The sequence below is a fragment of the Podarcis tiliguerta genome (genome assembly GCF_965153285.1).
Source record: "Podarcis tiliguerta genome assembly, chromosome: 10".
NCBI lineage: Eukaryota > Metazoa > Chordata > Lepidosauria > Squamata > Lacertidae > Podarcis > Podarcis tiliguerta.
In genome coordinates this window covers 2,187,450-2,202,331 of record NC_139543.1, presented here as the reverse complement: position 1 = coordinate 2,202,331, position 14,882 = coordinate 2,187,450, and the positions used below count along the sequence as shown (strand labels likewise).

The window sequence follows — 14,882 nt, the reverse complement described above, 5'->3', positions numbered from 1 at the left end:
ATCTGAAGGCAGCCCTGTTTAGGGAAGCTTTTAATGTCTGACAGACTATTGTATTTTAATATTTTGTTGGAAGCTGCCCAGAGTGGCTGGGGAAACCCGGCCAGATGGGCGGGGTATAAATATATTATTATTATTATTGTTATTACTATTATTACTAGTTTCCATTCTTCAAATGAGCTCATAAACAATGAAATCCTGGCACCACACAACTTTTTAAAAATCAGCAACAAGGATGGCTTTTCTCCCAGTACAGGCAAAATCATGAAGAATGTTTGTTTATATTAGAATTTACATCCACATTAGCTGTACTTGTAAAAGGCCACTTGCATAGCTTTTATTTCTAGAATTGTTATTACTCAACAGGGCAAATTAAAAGTTAGAAGGGAGGCAAGGTAATTCCCCAAATTATTCAGAAGTTCTTTCCATGTTTTTACCAACCCACTCCAACCTTTATACAATTTGGCAATCAAAATAAATCAGGAATTGAAACATTGGCCGGAATATAAGACGTACCTGCAAATAAGCCGCACCTTTAAAATCCAAGGCTTATTTGCGGGTGTGGCTCACCTCCCAGCTCTACTGCCCTGAACGGGGGGGGGCAGCCAGCACTCTCCTCAAGCTGGCACCGGGAGAGGCTTGGGAGACGAGAGGCTTGGGTGGTCCTGTAATTGGGGGGGGGGGGCTTATATTTGGGCCAATACGGTACTTTCACAAGACTTGCTCACCAAGGACTTCACCAAGTTATTTAATCTTTTGGAGAAATGGATAAAGTGTTAAAGTATTTTCAGAAATAAAATGTAAATGTTTTCCTTCTTTAATTAACTTAAGGAAGCTAAAATATGAAGTGTATGTTAAGAGTTTGCCCTGAAGGTACTGCTTCGGAAAACTTGTTGTCTCTCAAGGTTCTGCAGTTGTTACTAACATCGCCAGCTGTGACCCTCCAGTGTCCAATGGGGTCCAGTGGCTGGTGCTCCATGGGGCTGAGTTGCAATGGAGCAAGACAGCTGGCCCCCAGCAGCAGCAGCAGCAGCAATGTCAAACTCCTGTTGACATTTGAGATGGTCTCTCCTCTCCCTGAGGTTGAAGGAAGACAAGGGATGTTGTCAGTCCTTGTAGTCACACACAGATAACTCCACGCAGACCTCCCTTTGAAACTGCATGAAGGGTGGGGGCTGGGGGAAGAGTGAAAAAGAGGCTGGATATGTTGTGGTAAGCCGTGGCATGGGCAGCTGTGCTGAAGAAATTATTAACTTGCACTTATGATTTTATACCAAATAATATGCCATGTTTCATCTCCGTTCCATGAGTTCCTACTGCACAGACGTAACAGCATCATTGCATTCCAGTCCCCCTAACTATATTTGTGTGTGTGTGTATCTATATCTATCTATCTCCATTTCTTTCCAGCTGCCTTACCGCACAGTCAGAGGAGCTCCACACCATCTAGTGAGCTTGCGGCTACACCACCCAGCAGCCCACATCACATCCTGGCCTGGCAGACAGGGTGAGTATGAGCACAGGTGGGCACTCGGTGGCAGCGCTTTCCGTTTCTGACCCATCTTCCCTAGATGCTAGTCAAGCCACACATCCAGCACAACCAGATGCATATCTACTCAGAAGTGAGTTCAGTGGGACTTGCTCCCGGGCGAACGTGCCTAGGATTGGAGCTCTAGTGCAGGTCATTTGTTCTATGTGGCCATATACCCTGCTTGTCTTTATTACCCGTGCAGATGTCTTCATTTAATTGTAAAAGGGGAGGGGTGAGTCAACAAAAAGCTCCCAGTCAAATTCCCGTGGTCTGGACCTGTTTCCACAAGTTTCATTTTGTAGAAATCCACAGTGTGTGCACATTTGGAAGGAGTTCAAATTCAATCAAGCACAGTGGAATTTAGCTTTTTGTTTTAAATGAATGGCAATATTTGAGGCAGCTGGCGAAGGCCATTCCAGAAACACTGTTGCAAATGCCCCCCTGGACCCCCTGCACTCTATACATGTCTGATGTTCCAAAGTGCTATTTCGGAGTTAGGTTAGCTGGCCATTTCCCACTGGACAGAACTTCTCTCTCCTGCTTCTCCGGAACATACTATCCAATGTGGCAGAACACCGAACTTGGACGAGGGTTTGAAGCCCTGCTCAGCCAAGGCCATCACAGGACGACGCTAAGCTGATCACCATCTCTTAGCCCAACCTGCCTCACAGAGTTGTGATAAGGGCAAAATGGGATAATGTGCATGTATGACACTCTGAAGCAAGGGGAGCCAACTCTGCGCCCCCTCCAGATATTTTTTGAACTACAACTCCCAACAACAACAATCCTGATTATTGCTTATGTTGGCTGGGGCTGATGGGAGTTGTGAGTCCAACATCTGGAGGGCACCATGTTGGCAAGCCTCGCTCTATAGCCTTTTCAGACATTTTTAAGTGAGAGAGTTTAAACTACAGCAGTTTGTGCACCAGCCCCAATCCTCCTCCAGCCTTTCATGCGTTGACCACAAAGACCTTCCAACCACATTCAGCTCCGTTGGAATCTCTGCAAACCATAAAGGACAGGAGGGGCAGACATTTGGCAGAGCAGCAGCACTCCTTCCCCCTACAGTTGGAGCCCTCCCACAGTCTCTTGGATACCTGAACTTGCAAAAGATTCTTAGCCAAAGGGCAGGGTACAAATGCAGCAGACTAAATGCTTGTTGGAAGCCGCCCAGAGTGGCTGGGGCAGCCCAGTTGGAGCGGCATATAAGATTAATATTACAGTGGTACCTTGGTTTACGAACTTAATCCATTCCGGAAGTCTGTTCTTAAACCAAAGCGTTCTTAAACCAAGGCGTGCTTTCCCATAGCGGTGGGAACTCAATTTACAAATGGAACACACTCAACAGGAAGAGAAACATGTTCTGCTTCCAAGGCAAAGTTCACAAACCAAAACACCTGCTTCCGGGTTTGCAGCGTTCTTAATCCAAGTTGTTCATAAACTAAGCTGTTCTTAAACCAAGTATTATTATTATATTCTTGCATAAATTTTGTCTCTCAAATGTTCCACTACCAAAAATAGTCCATAGTTGGTGGGGTGCCTCAAAGTATGAGCTGTGTTTCAAATGCTGTGTTTAAAAGTATGGTCTGTGGTTCAAATGCTGGCTTTGAGCAGGATCAGTGGCTCCGCTTCATTGTTGCACGGGAAGCAATAGGGGGAGAATAAGGCTGTCATGATTCCCGAGAGTCTGCGTGAAGTGCTGTGAAAAGATGGGATCTGCTTTATAAATGCTGGGTATTGTTAGTACTTAAAGAAAACAAGTCAAGCACCAACTTGCATTCCCAGATACATTAAAACATGGTAAGAACTGTGTGCTTTCTAGAGACAAGCTCCTTTTGTCACTGTGGGAATTGTGTTGCCTTGCCCAGCAAAAAAAACCCCCAATATTTTGTTTTCTTTTTCCACGCCCCTTCCCCATATCCTTCGCACACAAATCAAAGTGCTTAAAATTCTCCTTAGCATTCTCCCTGTGTTACTAACTTCTTTTTGTCTTCAAAGATGATTCACCAACCTGTTTCTGGCTGGATTAATAAGCTCTTAACAAGTGTTTTGTGTCACTGTTTTCTTTAACATCTCCTCTTTCCTCTTTCTCTTTTGCCTATCCTTTGCTCAGAGACGCTACAGACAACTCACCCACTATGGATGAGTCTCAGTCTCCAACTCAACAGAGTACTGATGAATAGAGGTATAGTGAGGGGATGTTTTCTATATTGGACCCCCCACCCCACCCCCACCCTCCGTGCCTCTGCCCCTCCACCTTTTGTTTCCCTGTGGATTTTGTCTTCTTTCAAAAGCACCCTGTGCTAGAGTTTTATGGAAATGTGAATTCATTACTAGCTAGTTATTTGCATCCATTAGACCCAATACATGAGATATGCATGATTCCAAGTTGCAGATAAGTGCTGTCTTTAAATGAGAGAGTCTTTTATGTTTACATTTACTGGGGGGGGGGAGAATCTGCCCAACCACCTGGAAACAATTTTTGTCACAGGCAAGGAGAGGGTTGTAAACCAACAGTGCCATTTTTCAATTAATAACCCCCAAATATGACCCGCTACAGGTGGTGTTAAACAAGGTTTCATGTCATTATTATTATTATTATTTTAAAACTGTCTTAGAAAAGGCACCATTAAGTACTTTCTAGAAGCATACAGCTTGTGATGGATTACTAAATGCAATTTTTATGCACCTTGTTGGGGGTGGGAAATTGCAAGCAGGGAAGTAAAATGCAGAAAAATACAGATTCTAACAGTTAGACCCATTCTTAATTAAATGTGTGTAAAACCACTAGTGACAAAAAAAGTCCCCCTGTACAGTCACAAGTATTTATTTATATTTGCTAACTTAAAGTAACATCTCCCCGGGATAAATCACATGCAGTTGCTGGTGTTTGGTGTCAGATTTGCCACCAGTAATGAGAAAAATTAAAAAATTGTCCAGTAGCACCTTAGAGACCAACTAAGTTTGTTCTGGGTATAAGCTTTCATGTGCGTAGCTGAAGAAGTGTGCATGCACAGGAAGCCTATACCCAGAACAAACTTAGTTGGACTATAAGGTGCTACTGGACAATTTTTTAATTTGTTTCGACTGCGTCCGACCAACACTACCTGAACCAGTAATGAGGTTACCCTAGGTTTCCCCCCTCACTTTGACAGTGTACCCTTCCAAGCAGACTGATACATGGAAATTTATTAGGTGAAACCTTTTCCCAGCAGGTGAGAGCAGCTTCAGTAGGTCAGGCTGTTGTTTAAAGCCTAGATTTCTTCTTGGGACAGTGGGAGGAGTCTAATCTCATGAGCTGGGGAATAGTGCACAAGAGGGGGCCAAACCGTAACGCAGTTACAAGACACTGCTTTATGCATGCTCCCGTCGCTGAATGCTTGTGTGCTTGCATGTATCTGTCCACTCCTGTTCCTTCCTTCCTTCATCTGGGCATGCCCTTCCCTTCAAATAGATAAGATGTTTGCTGCATGATTGGCCAAGTTCCCATTCCTCTGATAGTTACTATTGCTCTGGGCCAATGATGTACTTTAACTTTCAAAAACACACAAATCAAATAGGGTTTGCTATTTAAACAGTGTGGCAAAATGGATGTGATGGTGCATGGTTAGCTTTAGACTCAGGATTACCCTGAGAAAGATTTCACAGGAGGCTGGGTGGGGAACCTTGTTCAGGCCAAGAGCCACATTCCTTTCTGGGAGGCCTTTCAAGGGTCCTGTGATGGTGGTGTGCAGGGCCAGAAGCAAAAGTGAGTGGTGCAGCATGTGACTCTTACTTTTGTGCAGAAGAAGTCAGAGGTTTCTATATTTCTTGGTCAGACCACACCTGGAACACTGTGTCCAGCTCTGGGCACCACAGTTTAAGAAGGATGTTGAGAAGCTGGAACATGTGCAGAGGAGAGCAACCCAGATGATCAGGGGTTTGGAAACCAAGACTGATGATGAGTGGTTGAGGGAGATGGGTATGTTTAGCCTAGAAAAGAGGAGACTGAAGATGATTGCCATCTTCAAATATCTCAAGGGCTGTCACATGGAGGAAGCTTGCTCTCTCCTCCTGCAGGGGCTAGGACTTGAAAGTATGGCTTCAAGTTGCAAGAAAGGAGATTCAAACTAACCATCAGGAAGAACGTCCTGACAGTAAGAGCTCTCCTTCCTTGGAGGTTCTTACGCAGAGGGTGGGTGACATCTGTCATGGATGCTTTAGCGGATACATTCCTGCATTGCAGGAGTTTGGAATAGATGACCCTTGTGGTCCCTTCCAACTCTACGATTCTATAATTGTATGGTTCTGTGTCCTCTGTCCAAGCAACCTAGCTTCTACACATGCATACACCTCTCTCTCTCTCTCTCTCTCTCTCTCTCCCTTCCTCCTCCATCGAGACAATCAAGAGGCATAATCAAGAGGCATTCCAGCTGGGCAAATAAGCTGGGGAGGAGTTCTGATGGCCTCATTTGGCCCCCAGCCCTTAGGTTTCCCCACTCATCTTACAGCAGCAATGCACATGAAAGTTACCAAGAGTGTGTTTTCTCCACTTCTTCAACCTCCATTGCTCTAGTCTCTGAGGCTGTAGTTCTACTGCCTCTTCCCAATGTGCTAATTTGAGTTTCTGTCCCTTCTCTCTACAGGAGCTGCAGTGATAGCTGTTACTTGGATTCTCCCCTCTATCCAGAACTAGCTGATGTCCAGTGGTACGGACAGGAGAAAGCCAAGCCTGGAACTCTCGTGTGAATCCCCTTGACCTCAGCTGTTCAAACGCATCAATGCCATTCTGAAAAATCACCTCACTGCCTCTCATTTGCCTTACACTGGCGCCTGATACCAGCTTCAAGTCAAAGCACTTTTTGCATAAGGCAACTGAAGATGATATTAGAAAAACAGATCCATCCCCAACCAGTAGCGGAAAACTAATTCCTTCACTCCTGGTTATTTCAAACTGCCATGTGCCTCACAGAGATCACCCCAGAGCAGAGGGCAAATTTACAAATAACGTGGATGTTAAGAACACCACAGGCAGTCAATTCAAACCATTCAAGGTTGCATAAGCCTCTTTCTTTGATACGTACAACTCTTCTAACATATATGATTTGAACTCTAAAGTCATTAACTCTAATGTGACAGCTATCATGAAATACCCTTTTCATTGCAGAAAGAGACTGTAGGGAATGGAGAATGATCCTACCATTTCAGAGTGAGCCAGAATACTGTACTGCAACTGTTCTGTGCTGCCAAAGATTTCAGTAGCTGTTTTATGATGCATTTAAAAGTATCGATTTTTTTCAGAAACAGTAACACTACTATTCTGTAATTTGCCTTCCATCTTGATGCTCTAAGCACCACACTTCTATGATGATACGCACCCCACAACCTGGGCAGATATCATCTGAGAAAACTCTGAAAAGATGAACAAGGGCAAGGAATTGCTTCTTTTTAACGTTCCTGTGATTAGTTGCAAGTAAAACAACCAATAAATTTTTCAGATGATTTCTATGATCAGTTGTGAAGTAAAATGCCAAAAAACGTTGTTTTGTTTAAAATCAATTTGCCTAGAAAATGTCTCACATCACGGAAAAGCACACCATGTAAGCTTGACAGCAAAATACAGTAATACTTGTGCGGGGAAGGGCTTATTGACTGGCCAGGGAAGTGGACTATGCTTCAAAGAGGAGTGCTTGGCAGTTTTTATTTGTTTACGAGCAGTTTAGGTTGTTTTCCTAAGATGAATCATGAAGAGCTTACAAAACCTTTTGACATGAAGTATGGTTGTCTGCCAATACCAAAAGAGAGGAAACTACAAGTTTACACGTACACTTGAGCAATGCTTTTTTATACACTTCTAGAAAGCCATCATACTTCACAAGGCCTCAGTACTTTTATAATGAACTAATGCACTAATGTCCCTGGTCAACTGCTAGTTTGCTGGAGGACCACCATGGAAAAGGAATGGCCAGGAAGAAGCAAGGATCATAACAAGCCTCCCAAGCCCATAGACCTCCTCCCAAGTTCCAATGCCACTGGTATTTTGCCCCTGGATGGACAACAGTGAGGACCAGAACGCCCTTTTCTGGTGCCACCAGTTGCTCAACCCCTGATCTGAACCGATACGAGAGCAGGCACACCAGGTCTTCACTATGAGAGCAGGCACACCAGGTCTTCACTGTGGTGTGATGCTGTTGTTGTGCCACCCAACGGCCAAGTGTCTTGCCCCCCTTCCCCAAATGTTATGTTTGTGTGCATGCAGCTGACAAACTGAAGAGAGGCTCTAAAAAGAAAAAAAGAAAAGCCCTAAAGGCCAATTTTGTTGAAGAAAAAAAAGAAAGATTCCACAAACACCAGGAACACAAGAAACCTAAATTCTCCCAAATGGAACAAAAGAACTGCTGCTCTTCCAAGAAGGAATGGTAGAAGACTTTGCACTGTTAAGTAGGGCTGGGCAATATCTGATATATCATCAGCTACACATTGCAGTATACCAATCTATCACAAAATAAGGATGGAGCTATGAAGGGGCAATGGCTGGCTTCATGGTTTTTCTTGCATTGTGATATTTGCATAGCATGCACACAGACACACACATGATTTGTGATATATTGCCAGGTCAAAAATTATGAATCCAGTTTCAAAATATGGACTTTGAGCCAGTTTTGGACGATATATTGATATATCACCCAGCCCTACTGTTAAGACTCAGTAAGGGTCTGTCTAAAAGCAGAGAAAGAACAAGCTAAAATCACAAGCAAGAGTGAGATCACTGAAGCAAATAGCACAAGAACAGGTTGTCTTATTTCTTTTTCATATTCATCAAGAAGGCATTATGTAAACATCCACATCTTAAGCCCTTGTGTCCATATGCCATTGTGATGAACAGAACAAATGACATTTCATTTGAAGCAATAACCGCAGTCCGTCACCAAGTTAGGCTTAAGCAACACTGAAGTCCAAGCACCTTAACAATTACAGGTTTGCAGCCAATGTTGCTTTTAAACATCTCATCTTAAAATAAGATTGGAAAATGTATTGATTTAGTCTCTCTTAAAAATGAAGTATCAGCAAAATAATAAACTATGACAATAACATGCAACTTAAATGGCGTCGTCTTAACGTTTTACCAAGGAAATTCTCCAAAGTTAATGCTTCTTCTCTCCTACACGCTGCCCCTCTCTTTGTGTGTCTCTGTGTGTAGTAATACCCTCTGCTAGCAACATCCAGCATATGGCTTCACAAACCAAGACAACCAACTAGACGCATCCTTCTCAACTTACGTACCATATTTTTCCGTGTATAGGACTAGGTTTTTCCCCTAAAAAATAAAGTCTAATATTAGGGGGCATCTTATACACAGATACATTCCCTGCCGCCACCACCATTTTCTTAAATCTGAGTCCCCAAAAATACATGGGGGCGTCTTATAGACTGAAAAATACGGTATGTGTAGTATATGGACTTAAACTGGTTTAACATTCATTCCCTCACTGTGGAGAACTATAGTTCTCAGCATATGAAAGGACTGCTAACAGAATTTGCAGCCCCTTCATTAAATTACACTTCCTGTAAATTCTTTAGCAGAAGCCATGACAGGTAAAACTGGTAGATTACTGATTAAACTCACCTTCCAGGCTCCATCTAAACAACTTGATTTGTTGTAATTTGTACCTGAAAAGTGAATCGGAATGCTTGTCAAAATCACCTTAGTAAACATACCAACAGTAATGGAAATCACAGTCACCCAGTCTAGCTAAAAAGTTATTTGTGACTAGTTTGCTTCACTGCTTCAGTGGTCACACCTGAAACCAGATGGACTGGGGCTCCTTTTTTATCGGGCTGTTTGGATATGACCCTGATGGACTAATAGTTCCCATCTGTTACATCCTAATGAGAACTGGCATGTTATTTTGCAGCAATACTGGCAGCCCTGAGTCAATAGAGAATGGGCTCAAATTTTCAGAAGCAGAGTAACCTTCTCAAGGGGGTTGGGAGGGAGGCCATGTTGAGTTGGGGAGAGCAGGGTGTGTTTAGTTTTTGTTTTTTTAGTCAAGGCACTTGTGAGCCAGTCTGGTAGTAAAGAAAGAAATTAAGTAAAACAGGTTTTACTGTTTAACTCAATTCAGTTATACAAAACTGTACATAAAGTGTTAATCGGGAGATTAACATGTTTTGAGTATGATATGAGGGGTAAACCATAGCTATTGTATACAAGCACTTGACTACCCCCACTAATAACTCCCTTGAATTTTGCTTTTGTATCCATGAAAAGGTCCCTCATCCAATATTGCATTTTGTCCGTATGTACAAACCACCACCCTGGCAGGGTTTATTTTTAAAATAATATTATATGCAGTTGAGTGTTGGAAATGTTGGGAAGGGGGAGGGGGAGGTCCAGTTTGATTTGTTTTGTTTTCCCACCCCAGTATTAGTTTTAGTTTTGGACATAGCAAACCCCAATCAGGTGCTATCAGATGACCAGTTACTGCTTAGTTAACTAGATGTAAAGTTTTACATATATATAAATATATATATATTAATGTCAATAGTTTTATTACAAGTTGAGCAAAATGGACTCTAGTTTAAAATAAGGGGGAAATTAGAACTCTTCTGAAATGGACTGTAGAGCATGTAAAATGATTTTACTGAAACCTGTGCAACGGTAATCAAGGGGAAGGAAAAAAATGTTATGTTGTAGAAAAGTTTGCAGAATTTTTTTTAAAAAATCTGCTTTTAATTTATTCTTTTTCTATTAAGAATTTGTATAGTTACCTTTACATTTTGCAAAAACAGTGTTGTCAACACTTCCTTATTAAAGCATTTTCAAGATGAAATTTGGTGTCCGTAATTTTTTCTGCAGTATCCAAGGTGACTTTATGAGCAGTCTCTCTTAATTTAGTGGTGCCCACTCCTAGTTGTGCATACTGGCTCAGTGCACACGACACATTAAATAATAGTTTAAATCGTTTCTGTGAATGAGCAGTGAGTTGTTCCAGTCCTGCTCCCCAAGCATGTGGAAACAAACCAGAGGCTAACTTGCTCTTATTTGTATGACCCTGCACTCTTCTAACAAGCCACAATACACCGAGATTTCCAGTGATGTGAGAACCAGGCCCCTGCCTTCTGTCTTGCATCAGCGGCTTCAAACATTAGTGCCAGCATTTGTGCAAACCCCTTTTACTCTTTTATATCCATGTGCAGGAACACTAGATGGTTGGTAACTAAATTTAGGGTGAAAATAGAGCCTAAAGCTACAATACTACCAAGCAAGATTCCTCTCTTTGAGAGGAGGGTTCCAGCTTATGAAACTATCCCCCCTCACATCCTAAAGTCTTATTTATCAAGATTCAAGCGAAATCCTTCAAAACGTTTCTGCTCAACTGAAAAACAATTTTATTGTACTGTATTCATCAGCTAGTGATGGCTATCCAGGTTGCCCCTTGTGTAGAAGGGCAACCAGGAAATTCTTACTCTCTATTTGTCTTTTATTTGTTTTCTTAAGGTACAGGTTGTTGTGTACTTGAACACAAGCTTGTGGCTGCCATTCAGGTCAAGCCCAGAGATGAGGAGCCTCCCTCAAGCCACAGCAGATTTCTCATTAAGATACTCCCTTAGCCAGGGCAGCTGGAAATGCTTATTTTGCAGTTCCTGTGGTTTCCAGTACGGTGCCATTCCACAGATTGCTAGAGGATAAACTTAATTCTGACACAGGATGCAATATCATACAGAAAGCTTATTTTCAGGACCACCAGCCAGGAGAGAAAATGCCCATAAAGGAAAGCTTTCCGGGAGAAGTAGCTTTTCCCCACATTCAGCAATGCTGCCATTGCCTTCCAGAATTTAAGACATCTGCTTACATAGTCTGTAAAAGGCACTCCCCAGTCCAAGTCGCACTTGCTACAGCTAGCATGTCATCCCTCTTGTGGGAGGTGAAATATCTACTCATGATCTTTCCAAGATCCTAAGGACTCTGCTTCTCTTTTAAAAGATGCTCCTCCTTAACTCAGAGCACGTACTGCCGTTTTCCTTCAGGACAAAATTATAGTTCTTGTAAATCACAGACACAAATGTTTCTAAACTATTTAAAGAGCATAAAACCAAGGCCAGACTAAATGGCTGAATTTGGAAACCACTGGGGAGAGCCATGGAAGACCGTTGCGACATGAGAAATATGTCCTGCTATATTAAATCCCCTTGATGTGTACAAAACAATTTACAACCCACCAGCATTTTCTTCACAGCGTCTTCTTGTCCACTCACCAGATATTCCCAGCCTAATCAGCTACAATGCTGCCTCCCCTTAGCCAAAAGCTCCTGCTTACTCATTTTAAACTCTACATATTTCTGTACCACCTCCTGGGCTTTAATACTTTAGACTGCAACATTTTCCAGGCCTAAGAAGTTTCAAGGGAATAGTGATTTTTGTTTCTTTCTGTCAACGTCTCGAATATATTTATTGAAAAGAACCATTAGCCAAGCAGTTACATTATACCTTTATAGGCAAAAAAGTAATTTTGCTGCTACCTCCTCCTCTCTAAGGCTGGAACACCATCTTTGCCACCAAAGGCAGCATTCCCAACCTCTTGTGTTGGCTCTTTGCAGGGTGAAGCAGCAGCCAAGTATAGCAAGGGGCGCTCAGCTCTTCCTACATTTACAGCATTTCAGAGGCACCACCTCCCCCAACCCAATGGAGGGGGATTTGAGATGCACTTGCTAGCCAGGTGGAAACAAGCAGCAGGAAAAGAGCCTGCAGAGGAAAAGTGTGCGCAGGAAACAGTGGTCCACGTGTGTGCACAGCCCCTCCTGCCAGCAGTTTTCTTTCCACAATCCCACGCCCCTAAAAAACCAAACAGAAGGTTGGGAATCCCACATTTGTCACTGAATGTGTGTACCTTTGCCCTACTCTGACTGAAGCTTTTCCAACACATTATAAAGATTCAAAGTAAAGTTATAGTTTAAATTCCCATTTAAAGGCAATTAACTGAACAAATATGGAGGACAGGCTTATGGTGCCAGCAAGCAAAAAAACAACCCAACTCAACACTTACTGACCTTAGTAATCAACCAGCATCTCAAAAGACCCTCTGCAAAAATCCTCAGAGGGAGTTTCTCTCAACATACTGCAGGAGAGCTTTTCTAGAACAAGATACCCTGCCCCTTCCCAAATTCATCTTTAAAACCTGCCCTGGTGCCATTTTTGGCATTGTTGCTCTTTATATTCTTTTGAAAGTGTGAGAGCTTTTAAAATAAAATATTGAGCAAGCTAGGACAATACACCAGTCATCAGGAAAGGAGATGCTAAACCACTGTGTGAAGTAACCACACCACTGCCTCCCCCACCCCACCCCCAGGGCCTCCAGGAATGTGAGAATGTGCCCATAAACCTGGTATCATCACACTCTGGAAACAAAAGTCCTGTTTACTTTACCACAGTCCTGTAAGAAATCCAGTCTCGACTGCCACATTCTGGAGGAACAGACATTCTTCTCAGTTTTCTACCCGGCCTCCCAGGCAGATCTCGGAGTAAAGAGCCTCCAGTCTCCCATGAGCAGCAGCTGCCACAGCAGCATTCACCCTATAATCTGTGCCTAGTGACTAAACAGAACAGAAACAGATCAAAACCCTTTTAAAAAATGCAAATATGTTTTATTTGCTGCTTATGCAGTTTCCTAAAGATGAAAATATCCTGAACTGGCAGAACTTGAATTGTTCATAAGGTGTACAACAGGATCAAACCCCATGAAAACCCTGCCAACTTCAGTGCATGCAAGAATCTGAGCTGAGAGAGACTTCCAGAAGTTCGTCAAATGAACTAAGACAGTTTCAACCACCCTGAAAGAGAATAGTGCACCTGGACTATCAATACAGTATTCAGAGACCAAAGCACCTACATATTTACAAATTAAGAACCTCCTACACTCTATCTTCCAGCCATACACAGCAATAAAATCTCAAGTATTCAAGTGGTCCTAAATAACCCTCCCTCACACAGTAATTCCTAATGTCCCAAGTTGTTATTAAATAATCCGAAGTGCCCATGAGGTCAAAGTATCCACCCACACCAGAGAGGCTGCCTGGTGTGTCCTTGAAAGATTAAATGTTGTGGACTCATGTCTTTCCTATCAACCTCTGTGAAAGGAGAGAGGGAGGAAAGTGTACTGTGCTTCTTGCTTCAGAGGTAATAATATTGTTCCAAGTCTCTCCAAGTGAAAGCACAGCAGAGGTGCACACCTTCAAGGAGGCTGCTTCCTGCATCTCTGGATGACTTACTGTTCTGGGCATGCTTCCTGCCATTTGGGAGTCATGCTTGTATTCGTGGCCAGTGCACAGCACACAAGGAATGGGCTCCTCTGAAAGCAGCGAGTTTTACTCCTAATTATTAAAAATAAACATTTTCTGCAGTAACAGTGGTTTTGTCTCCATTTTAAAGAAAAGGTTGCCTGAACTATCAGAAATAAGGGAAACACAGTCTTACTACCATTATTCTGAACAAAACTGATGTACATTTGAAGAATTTAAGCTGCAAGACACATACTTGGAAGTCAATGTGGATACTGTTCCGTAAACTGTCACAAATTCATTCAGCTTCAGAGCTGTAATGGAAACGTCATGGACCAGAGAACCTTGGCTAATCTGCATACTTTAGCTATTTGCAATTAGCATGGTTAGCATTGTTATCTGCATGAACATTATGGATGCCAAGGAACAGCTGGTGTAGACATTTCATGTGTTCTGTTAGCCCTCACATCAAATAAGGCAGGCACTGAATTAACTTAAAGGCATTAAAAGTGATGTTGAATGCACCCTCAGAACTTACATTTTCATATTTTTCTGCAAGCTGAACACTAAACACTTACTCAATGTTTTCATCGCAGCCTATGTCCCGAAAATGACCTCCCAATCCCTACCACGTACACAGTAAGAATTAAAAAGTATAATTAAGCTCAAACTGCTGAACCTGACTGCCTCAATGACTTTTTCCTTCCATATAAATCTGCTCTTGCTTTTGAGATCCGTTTTGAAAGACCTAATCTCGGAGCTTATCAACCTGGACTATTAGGCAAATGATCAGTCTATGTCTGGTATGTCCCATTTCTGCACATATGCATTCTTAAATCCATTCCATTCCATTGTTGCATTCATCTGTGCATTGCTAACACACACAAAATACAACCTTAGAGAGCATTTTGTAAGCAAATACTTTATCTTTTATATATAAATTTATTGAATTTCCTATTTTTTACGAAATTGACTTCAAATTAAATAGTTGCATTGCTTCATGCATTGACTTCTCACTCACACCTCCAGAGTGTTTTTGTTCAAACTCTTTTCTACTGTGTTATATATCAAACTCTTACCTTTCAGAAATCCCTCT

General features: G+C 42.3%; 1 protein-coding gene across 9 annotated transcripts in view; it reads left to right on the top strand.

Annotated features, from left to right (window-relative positions):
• FRMD4A (FERM domain containing 4A) overlaps positions 1–10,341 on the top strand; it is a 401,265-nt gene extending 390,924 nt beyond the window's left edge. For 8 of the 9 annotated variants that reach the window (XM_083399421.1, XM_083399426.1, XM_083399425.1 and 5 more), the window contains 2 exons: positions 1,408–1,504; positions 6,154–10,341. In XM_083399421.1, coding sequence (XP_083255547.1) covers positions 1,408–1,504; positions 6,154–6,256 — 200 coding nt within the window. In that variant the 3' untranslated portion in view covers positions 6,257–10,341. Of the gene's footprint in view, positions 1–1,407; positions 1,505–3,641; positions 3,714–6,153 lie in introns of all 9 variants that reach the window. The other variant, XM_083399422.1, reaches the window with a different exon arrangement.
• Positions 10,342–14,882: the final 4,541 nt, after the last annotated feature.